Below are 11,144 nucleotides of genomic sequence, written 5' to 3'. Positions count from 1 at the left end.
AAGTGATCAGTTATTTAGGATCTAAATCAGAGCCTTTCTGGCCCTTCTTGATACTTTCACCTGTTGTGCATGAATTGCAGGAGGGGATTATAGCGTGCCTTTGTGACACTTCTGCACACGTTTTAACGACTCTTGTTGTAAAATTGCTCTAGCACCTGGCCTCTCTAACAGTAGAGATAGACAGTGAAACTGAAGTTGGGACTTAAGTGCAGCGGTCTCACCCCCCATATTCACTTGCATCTCTGCCTACCTAAAGCAAGATGGTGAATCCGGTTTCTGGTTTTGCAAGCTGTCATTCACGTTTACGTGCCCCACCCTCCCTCCCCTTTTCAGTTCTTTAACTTCTTCACTTCTATTTAGCACATGGGGATCTGCCAGGCCCAGGAGCTGTCGCCAGTTCCATTTGAGGCCTTCCCCAAACCGCAGCTCAATTCATGTCCAAGCATTCACCTTTACCTACTAAAACGCTGTCAAACCTAAAATGAGGACGTGGGCCCAGCTGGAGAAATATGTTTTATATTTTAGAGTAGCCTCCCTTTGCTTTGATGTCAGTGCTGCATCCTTGGTCTTCTGTCAGTGAGCTTCATGATGTAGTAACCTGACATGGTTTTCACTTTAAAGGTGTGCCTTGTCAGGCTTCATTTGTGGAATTTCTTGTCTTCTTAATGGGGTTGGGACCATCAATTGTGTTGTGCAGAAAAGGAGACTGTGTGAATCAGGCCTTTGTGGTCAAATAGCGGCTAAGAAACCACAGCTAAGGAAAAGCAACAAGCAGAAGAGATTTGTTTGGGCCAAGGGACACAAGGAACATCAGCCCAGCGGAAATCTGTCCTTTGCCAAGTTTGAGATCTTTGGTTCCACCCACCGTGTCTTTGTGCGACACAGAAAAAGTGAACGGATGGTCTCGACATGCATGGTTCCCACCATGAAGCCTGGAGGAGGACGTGTGATGGTGTGGGGGGTGTTTTGCTGGTGACACTGTTGGGAATTTATTCAAAACTGAAGTCACACTGAACCATCATGGCTAACACAGCATTCTGCAGCGACATGCATCCCATCCGGTTTGAGTTTAGTTGGAGCGTCATTTATTTTTCAACAGGACAATGACCCCAAACACACCTCCAGTCTTTGTGAGGGCTAATTGGCCAAAAAGGAGAGTGATGGAGTGTTGTGCTAGATGGCCTGGCCTCTACAGTCACCTGACCTAAGCCCAATGGAGATGTTTTGGGATGAGGTGGACCGCAGAGTGCTCCTCAAAAGGGCCAACAACTCCTCAGCATCTCTGGGAACTCCTTCAAGACTGTTGGAAAACCATTTCAGGTGATGACCTCATAAAGCTCACTGAGAGAATGCCAAGAGTGTGCAAATGAGTAATCAAAGCGAATGGTGACTATTTTATGGAATCTAAAATCTAAAATATGTTTATATATATATAAACCCACGAAAACAGGAATTACTGTGAAGACATCACCATTTACTTCTCAGTTTTTGAAGGGACAAAAATAAAGAAATTAGGATCACATCAGATCAATCAAAATGTGGTACTTTCAAAACGATATGTCAATCTTCAGTACTTGGTTGGGAATCCCTTTGCTTTAATCACTTCCTCGATGTGCCATGGCATTGAGGCAATCAGCCTGTGGCATTGCCTGGAAGTTATGAAAGCCCAGATTTCCTTGATGCTTGCTGTCAGCTCTTCTTTGTTTTTGGGTCTGGTGGACCTCATTTTCCTCTTGATAATACCCCATAGATTCTCAATGGGGTTTAGGTATGGCGAGTTGGCTGGCCAGTCAAGCATGGCCATCAAACCAGATTTTGGTGCTTCTGGTGATATGGGCAGGAGCTGCTGGAAGATGAAATCTGCATCTCTATACAGATCCTCAGCAGAAGGAATCATGAAGTCGTCTAAAACATTCTGAGACTGTTGCGCTGACCTTGAATTTAAGAAAGCAGAGTTTACCAACACTTGCACCGGACATTGCGCCCCAAATCTTGACTAACTGTGGATATTTCAAACTGGACCTCAAGCAGCTTGGGTTCTATTCCTCACCCGTCTTCCTCCAAAACCTTGGACCTTGATTCCTGAATGAAAGGCACACTTTACTTTCATCAGAAAAGAGGACCTTGGACCACTGGCCAACACTCCAGTCCTTCTTCTACTTGGCCCAGTTGAGACACTTCTGACTTTGGCTCAGGCTCATAAGGGGTTTGACCCGAGGAACCCAACAGTTGTAGCCCATCTCCAGAATGCGTCTGAATGTGGTGGTTTTTGGAGCTGTGACTCCTGCCTCATTCCACTCTTTCTGGATCTCTGCCACATTCTTGAATCTTCTCTGGTTGATAATCCACTGAAGGCCATCATCTTGGTCATTTTGCCCGTCCACTAGACTTTCCATTGATATGCTTGGACACAGCACTCTGTGAGCAGCCAGCCTCCTTAGCTATGAACTTTTGTGGCTTACCCATCCAATGGAGGGTATCAATTAGGGGTGGGTTTTAATAATCGATTCATCGATTAAAATCGATTCTGGCTTGGATAACGTGAAATCGATTCATTAAAATCCTGAATCGATTTTTTAATATAAATTTTTTTTTCCCGAAACGCCAGAATCTCAGGTGAAACCTCACAAAATCTCAACAACCACCAAGCAGCTAAGACAGTAAATGAGAGCAGGAACACGGATTCTGCACAAAGACATAAACACACAGCGCGACCCGCGGATCAGAATCAGTGAGATGTCGCCTTTCTCACCCGACGGGCACTGCAGCTTTAAGCGGCTGCGCGCGCTCCCGCGGACGGCAATCACTTTCTGGCAGACAATCACTTTCTGGCACAACAACTGCACGGACACGGTCGGGGCTGAAAGCCGACAGCTCGCTGATTCTGATGTTTCGGCGGGTCCGCGCTTTGTGTTCACGCCCTTTTTGCGCTGATTATAAAGCTGTTAGTTTTATCTCTCTCCAAACAATATTGACCGAACCAGCAGCAAAAGAAGATCCAAACTACGCTTCACATAAACATTGTCATGAAATCACTCTGACTTTTACTGTTTTGCTTCCACCACGATAAAACCACACTTCATGCACAGCTCTCTCTCTCTCTCTCTGAACAGTTTCCCGTTTAAAAATCTGTTTTCTGCATTATTCGCTTGCTTGTTACGCACAAGTCTACCGTTGTTTACAGCGCTGTCAGCCGCTGTTTTTTTTTTTTCCTTTTACATTCTTCCGAAAAGAAAACCTAATTTCTGCCGTTCAAGACTGAACAAATTTAAACTTTTTAAAATTATGCAAAATGCAGAAAGCTTAGCCGTGTCTCTAATAAAACCGCTGTAACTTCAGAGGTAACGTTCATATGTTGATTAATGGTTTTCTTTCGTTTTTGATGTACTGCAGAATATTTTTATAAAATCCCAGGCCAGGAAAATCACCTTCATGTTTTTCTGTGTTTTATCTTCAGCTACTTTGACACAAAGGCATCTGCTGTGACGCTCACACCTTTGATAAAGTCTTGCGTGTGTCAGCTTCCTTTTTATAGATACAAAAATATGTAAATGTACTGATCTGAATTATAATATTTCTGACTGTCAAAATTTCCCAGATTCAAATCGAATTTAATTGAATCGAATCGAATTGAATCGAATCGAATTGAATCGAATCGTGGATCGAATCGATTCGGGATCTTGTGAATCGGAAACGAATCGATTCTAGAAATCAGTGACGATACCCAGCCCTAGTATCAATGATTCTCTTCTGGCCAGTTGTGAAGTCTGCAGTCTTTCCCATATTGAATCTAACTGGGACAATTGAACCAAAGTGAAGCAATTTGATGACACCTGGGAAAACCTGTAAAATTTGGGCTGATGTGTTCACAGGATTCTATTTCCTGTTTTTGTGGGTTTTATGAACTGGAAGCCCAAATTACTTACAAATAAACAACTAAGTACTTGAAATCGTTTAAGTTCCGGGCCTTTCAGTTGCAATTTATTTGCTTTCCAATGTTAACTTGTCATATTTTAGTAATACCTGAACATCTGTTATAGTTACGTTTTCATATCATATATAACATCAGTTTGTTTGAAGTGTTTTTCTTCTGAATTTTCTGGAGTATAATGTGTAATGTTGATAATGCACAATGCAAGGTGCCACATGATTCATTACTGAAGAATGTAAAAGACGGTTTAAAATTGTTTTATCAAATCTTTGAAATTTTCCATTAAATGATTTTCAAATGTAACTTAACTTTTGAGTGTTTCTTAGTTTTAGACTAGTTGGTTAGTCCATCCCCCCCCCCCCCCCCCCCCTCGTTTAGTTGACTAAGCTATTAATTGCCAGGAACATCCCTGGTGTGCAGATGTTTTAGCCCATGCTAATAAGAATGGTTATGTTAGATCTTGTCATTGAGAAACTGATACTGCGAACCTGAGCCACCACTACTCAGAGATGGGAAGTAACGATGTACAAATACTTCATTACTGTGCTTAAGTAGAATTTTCAGGTATCTGAACTTTACTTGAGTAGTCATTTTTTCAACAGCTTTTTACTGTTACTGCTTACATTTTCAATTTGATGATGTCACTTTCATTGTGACATCATCATTCCATAAGCCAATGTGGGTGTCACAAGACATTTCTGAATGAGGACATATTTATGTATTAATTTCTTTTAATGACATCAATAATGCGAGAGCCAATGAGGTTGTCACATGACATTTTTGAATGAGAATATTTTTTTCCTTTGACAAATTATTAGTAAAGTTTCAACCTCTGTTATTTTTGTAAAAAAAAAACAAACAAACCTGGGGATATTATATACAATGTATTGTGACACATATTCTCAATGACAATTTCTCCCAAAACATAAACTGCACGACAGAGTCCATGAATATATATGAAAAAGCTCAGTTACATAGTAGAAGTATTTCAAATCAACATAAATTATTTACTTTCTAAATACAGTAATTTTGAGCAGTTCCTGCAGTTAGTGCACTTTAGCTCTCTGCGTCTAAAGGTTTGATCTTGATGTGGATGCCATTGAGTGAGCGGAGAACCAGTCGGGGGATGATCTTGGGTTTCATAGTGGGCTCCGCTATGAGCTGGTATCGCTTCAGTGTCAGAGCTGTCACCACTTTCATCTCATTCATAGCAAAGTTCTGACCAATGCAGTTTCTGAGGGAGGAAAATATTAAATGTAAGAAATATACAAGTGAATATTCTAAAGAACTGAAAAATGATGAAAACAATTTGATCCTTCTGAGATTAGGACATGAGGAAAATGGACAGGAGGGATGAGTATAGTATGTTATTTTTTAACATTCAGGGCCAACAGCGTTTGTATTTTAAATGGGATCAATCTTAGATTACAGTGAGTGCACCCTTTCCCCTACTTCCTTTAGCCCATCATAAAGCCAGTTTTTATTGTGTTGATGGAAATCGGGTCAGTGCTAAGTTACACATTCACATACTTGAGACTACTGCAAACGGTCTCTATACAGTGATATAGTTTCAGGTGAGGACAAACCTTGGCCCAGCTGAGAAGGGCACAAACGCATGAGGGGATCTCTTGGCAATGTTCTCTGGTAGGAAACGCAGAGGGTCAAAGACCTAATGTAATACAGGACAAAGAAAGAGAGCAGTGTTCTGTGTATTACTTATTTTCGGAACCTTATCGCCCTTATCACTTGTGCAGAGAAAACTGCATTCTGACACAGATAATATAGTAAGTCATTAAACCAGCTTGAATCTGTCCTGAGGTCCACTTTGGCACCAGGGACCTACCCACCTCAGCAAATACAGCACAAAACCCCCCAAAAACAAAACAAAACAAAACAGAACAAAACAAAACAAAACAAAAAAGCAAATACAGCACTAGTAATTCATTTAATGCACCAGTTTCATGATTGGTTCTTCAGTTATTTGATAAATTATATGCAGCCTTATGAGCAGAGTGCTGACAAACTTCATAATTTTATTTCATCATAGATTCTGTTGATGATGTATTCCATGTGGTAAGTTGGGGTGGGAATAAAATTGTCTTTACTTACATTAGGGTTTTCCCAGACAGATGCATTCCTGTGAATCCCATACACACTTATTCCAACAACAGAACCTAGATTTGAAAGAAATGTGTACTTAGCTTATTATTATTAAAATATTATAGGGTGTGTGTAGCTGATCATTATCTTTCAAACTAAACAAGCATACACCATATGGAAAAATGTATTGTGACACACATCATAATCCAGATGCAGGGGTTTTAAGTCCAGTTGGCACAGAAACATAAAATCAAGCAGCTAGCCATGCAGCGTGATGAATTGTAAGTGGTATTATTACAAATTGGAAGTGTGTAAGAACTACAGCAACTCAGCCATGAAGTGCTAGACCATGTAAAGTTGCAGAGTGAGTGTAGAAAAGTCAGTGTTAGCGTGAACGACATTACCCAGCAGCTTTGCAGTCATGGAATTCATGGGACTCCTGAGCTAGATAGCCTGAGAGTTCCTGGGCTAAAGAGAGAGGAGGAGAGAGCTGCTGGGATGAAAAGCGACGAGCCCCCCCTGTGTTTGTTGTAAATGGTGTGCGTCATATAAATGTGAGTTAACATTCCATTTTTAAGATGCTTTACCCTGTGTGTATTGATTCTAGCTACCTTTGGCATATGTGCTAGTTATAGATAACTATGGTGTCCCAGCTATTGGATAGTTTCTGGCCTTACTCCAGCTTTATTTGTTCCCTTTACCAATTCATGTGACGTTGTATGCTGTAATATGATTGTATTACGTAGTGGTAGAGGGCTGGCTGCTGAACAACTGCCTCAATAATAAAATTCGTCTCTTGTGTTGGAGTGTCATCTTGTGGCCCATTTTGGGTAGTGCTTTAATAAATGTGATCGCTCTTAAGAAGCGGTATCAGATTGATGCACTGCCTTAGCAGAGTTGTTGGGGAGGAATTTGTGGCCAGCTTTATTAGCCTTTAATTTTTATCCATGTTCTACTGTATTTCCTGTTCTTGATCGCAGAAACCACACCATATCACCCCTCCACATTCTCCTACACCATGCCATATCTCCTTGTACCATCAATCTGAGTGTAAAAAAACTCCACCTCTTACAATTTATTTCCTGGATGTCAGCCTCTCCTTCTGACGGAGGATAACTATTGTAGCAAAAACCAGCATTAGTCTGACGTGCACCATTCTGTACAGTGAGGTTGCAGACTGTAAAAAAAATCTCCAACGCTCTGCTGACTCAGTAACTGCAGAGCTCCAAACCTCCTCTGGCTTCAACATCAGCACAAGAACTGTGTGCCTGGAGCTTCATGGCTCATGGATTCCCATGGCTGAGCAGTTCCTGTAAGTGTAATGTGTAGGCCCATATATGCCCATATAGTGTGTATAATAATAATCTGGTGCCAACATTTAAATAATCCCATTTGGAAGAACGCCGCACTGACAAAGGAATTACACCACACGTTTAAGAGATTTATACCAGCTTATAGAAAAGATACTGTATGTGACAATACAATCAAATAATACCAATGTACCCTTGTAGAATAATAAAGTAATAAGTATTAAGTCAATATAGGTCCTTTATGGAAATGTAAAGAAATGTAATCTATGTATCTAAAGAAAAACAACGTCGGTTAAGAGTTTGTGTTTACCACGTAGCATGAAATATTTCCAAAAGCATTATGAAGTGAAGACATTTAATGTCTACTCTTTGATAATAACAACAGAGTAAAATCACTGACCTGCAGGCACTGTTCTCCCATCACAAAAGGTTACAGTTTTGGTGGTTTTTCTGGCAATTCCTGGTACAGGGGGGTAAAGGCGGAGAGCTTCTTTTATGCACATTGTAGTGTATGGGATTTTACTGAGATCCTCCCTTAAAATGAGACAGACATGCAGTGTTAGTGAAGTCAACTAATAAGAAACATATGTTTATATGTCTCCTAATAAAGTTTTGGCAACACGGAATGGCACCAACTTGTTTCCCTATTGCAGTGTTGTCCTTTCATAAGCCTACCACTCCATGGTTTCCTTGTCATGCAAGGCCTCCATAATCTCCTTCCTGCAAATCTTCTGATGTTCTGGGTTGCAGGCCAGACAGTAGAGGATGAAAGACAGGCCACAGGCTGTGGTGTCATGGCCCTCAAACATGAAGGTGTCCACTTCTGCCCGCATATCTTCATCTGACAGACCCTGCTGGTTCTCATCCTGGTGTTGAAATAAAGGATATTTACAGTTGATAAAAGACAGAATGGACTGCATTATACTCTAACTGGGCTTCTCAATAAAAGTGCTTTGTTACTTTTACTGTTCAGGCTCATTATATTACTGCATCACCCGATTTCAACTCAGCTTTAGTTGGATAACATTCATCCTTATACAGATACCTTTATAAAATTGGGAATTTATTCAGCAGCAGCCAAAGTATCAAGGACAACAATTTGCTATGATATACTCATAAAGGAAGGATTTTTTCTATTCCTTCATTATCAGTTGATTATATGACTGTTATACAATTATTACACAATTATGTATTTAAGTGATATAAATAAGATTTTTCAATTTGTGTGATTTTCAGTTAAAATGCATAAAAATAAAAAATAAATAACAATAAATTGGATCATTTTATGTGTTTTAACGTGTTTTAAACTTTGTTGAAATGAAAAGTGAGTCACAGCATCTCATGAAAGCTAAGACTACTAAGAGAATAAACATGCTAGCTGAGACAGCCCCTACAAGCTGCCGTTTACAGAAGTTTTTGGGGAAAAAAAAAACTGGACAAAACACTAACCAGTGCTGATCAGTCTCTACACAAAAGAGATTTTGTATTCAGGTTGCTGCTCACGAGGGTGAAAAGGCTGATCATCATCTTTGTGTCAGAGGACATTAATATGCAGCTTGGTAACAGCATGCATCTTTGCTTATTTGCTGCATGCATATGCTATTTCAGCTTTATGCCAATACTTTAGAGTTCTGATATGATCTCAAGTTGGCACTTGCCCTATTTTCTGTATGACCTTTATGCAGGAAAACCCCAGTTTGTGACTTGCCTATACATTAAGCAAATCCTACAATGTGAAATGTGTTGAAGTAAGAGGCTGAAACTGATGACACATAACATACTCTTGCAAATAGAAGGATGTCCAGAAAGTCCAAATATCTCTTTGCCTGTATTTGTCCAAGCTCCTTCTCTTCCTTTAGTGCTTCTCTCCTCTTTTTTATAACTTCCTCTTTAGAAAAGAATATAAAATGTCAGCATTTGTAGATCTGACACTATAATGTGAGGCTCACTGATTTTTGGCAACGGTTCACATGAATCAAAGCAAAGCTTACCTGTATGACTGAGAGCCACCTGACGTGCTTTTCTGTATCTGAAACCATGTGGGCTAAGGTGGAAAAGGAGGTCACTGTGGTACGGAAACATTCTGAGTCGAAGGTCAATTAGAAAACTGAGGTCATACACTGCTTTGATGTATGCATTTGTTCCACTGAAATGACAAAGGAGGCAAACATTAAATGCAGATTTACAACAACAAAAGACTCAACATAAAACTAACACTGCAAATGACTCTTTAAAAAGATTAATCTGGGCTCACCCCTCTGTCTGACAGTTGCTGTAGCAGCTGAAGGCACACTTCATAATGCTGTCCAGTGTCATGAGGCTCACGTGTTTAAACAATTCAAAAGGCTCATTTGTGCTTGCATAACTTTCCCACTTATCCTGCCAACAATGAGAGAACAGATGTGATCTCTCTGCAGGATACAGACACTGCTCCTGCTTTACTTCTATGATATTTACTGACATATGTTGTACAACACATCATGACTTTGATTTTATTTATCAATTATGCAACTAAATTGTCTTTAACGTACCAGCATAGTCTGAGCAGACTCTGACATCAATTTGAGGTATGGTTTCAAAACATCATAATGGAAACCTGGTGTTAAGAGCCTTCTGTGACGGAACCACTTCTGACCTTCTGACACCAACAACCCATTTCCTGAAGAACATGTGCACGAGTGAGGAAAGAAGCAAAAAAACAACTCTGCACTTGAATTGCTGTAGGAGGGAGACAAATGAGCCTTACCAATCCAACCCTCAATAAACCGGTAGACAAAATCATCTTTTGGCTCTGTTAGGAAACAAAACAAATAAAAACGGTGTTAGGGACCTTTGACTTTACTACACAGTTATAAATGTGCATCAACACAGCAACAACCCAAAACATTTCTCACACCTGATGATGTCAGGATAGTTTTTGCATAATCTGGATGCTGAATATTGATTATACTGAGAAAGGGGCCAAACCAGATTGGGAAAACATATGAGTACTCCTGTCCCCATTTCACTACCTTGTCCATATCGGTCCCATCTTGTTTAAACTGAAAGAGAAAAAGTACAACTGAAACACATCACAGCAGGCAGACTTTACACGTGTAAATCGGGTTGTTTGTCATCTGTGTGTCTCTGTTTGCAGAATGGTGTTCTCCAACATGGTGTGGTCCGTTTTACTGGACGGTTACACATGTTACAGCTGCTGCGAGTGTGTTGAGACAGTTACCTCGAGAATATGTCCAAACAGCCAGTGTGGCGGCGGCCCCAAAAAAGCTTCGAAGTTTCGCAGTGCTTCCCTTCTCTTCCCAAGTACAATTGTTAATTTATACACCACGACAAAAACACAGAGCACAGCAAAGACGTAATGCATGTGAGGCCAGCCCAGCTGAAATTCCGCGAAAGCTTTAGTTAGTTTCATCTCGCAGGTGCAAGTGTCTTCCGCCTCCCCCTGCAGGAAAACCTCCCCAATACAGCGCAAAAGGTGATCTAAGCTCACCTTTCTGAGAAGTGCTGGAGGAAAAGCGAGGTTTTCAGTGGTGTCTCCGGTAGGCGGGGAATATGACAATCAATAAAACGATGACTTGATGTCCTGACGGAACTGTCGGCGTTTTGAGCGCAGCAGTGCAACAGCAACATCGTTAACGCGGTAAATGAGAATTGGGATGATGAAGATGCTAATATGGGAAATTTAGAGTATGAAATTAAAAAGTAGATGATGAAGAAATGTTCGGTTAAGAAAATTATTCATAAACTCTATCAAAATTACTTTGTTTGTTAACCGAAAGAATTTCTTCTTATGTAAAGTGAAC

General features: G+C 40.4%; 1 protein-coding gene across 1 annotated transcript; it reads right to left on the bottom strand.

The window, feature by feature from the left end:
- Nucleotides 1–4,952: 4,952 nt before the first annotated feature.
- On the bottom strand, nucleotides 4,953–10,753 carry LOC134636592 (cytochrome P450 4B1-like). The gene is made up of 12 exons (XM_063486647.1): nucleotides 10,562–10,753; nucleotides 10,238–10,382; nucleotides 10,088–10,132; nucleotides 9,873–10,000; nucleotides 9,596–9,720; nucleotides 9,333–9,487; nucleotides 9,123–9,229; nucleotides 8,017–8,207; nucleotides 7,742–7,875; nucleotides 6,041–6,105; nucleotides 5,518–5,600; nucleotides 4,953–5,165 (listed from the first exon to the last, which is right to left on the bottom strand). The coding sequence occupies exons 1-12, from the start codon at nucleotides 10,751–10,753 to the stop codon at nucleotides 4,988–4,990; spliced, it is 1,548 nt and encodes a 515-aa protein (XP_063342717.1). The 3' UTR covers nucleotides 4,953–4,987.
- Nucleotides 10,754–11,144: the final 391 nt, after the last annotated feature.

Source organism: Pelmatolapia mariae, linkage group LG10_11 (genome assembly GCF_036321145.2).
Source record: "Pelmatolapia mariae isolate MD_Pm_ZW linkage group LG10_11, Pm_UMD_F_2, whole genome shotgun sequence".
Lineage (NCBI taxonomy): Eukaryota > Metazoa > Chordata > Actinopteri > Cichliformes > Cichlidae > Pelmatolapia > Pelmatolapia mariae.
Note: the sequence above shows the minus strand (reverse complement) of the source record. Positions and strands in the feature narration are given on the sequence as shown.

Coding starts and splice junctions, on each gene's coding strand:
- LOC134636592 (XM_063486647.1), bottom strand. CDS start 10,753: ATGAAACTAACTAAAGCTTTCGCGGAATTTCAGCTGGGCTGGCCTCAC. Junction 10,001..10,087: donor GTTTATTGAGGGTTGGATTG/GTAAGGCTCATT, acceptor CATGTTCTTCAG/GAAATGGGTTGTTGGTGTCA. Junction 9,488..9,595: donor AGCAACTGTCAGACAGAGGG/GTGAGCCCAGAT, acceptor TTGTCATTTCAG/TGGAACAAATGCATACATCA.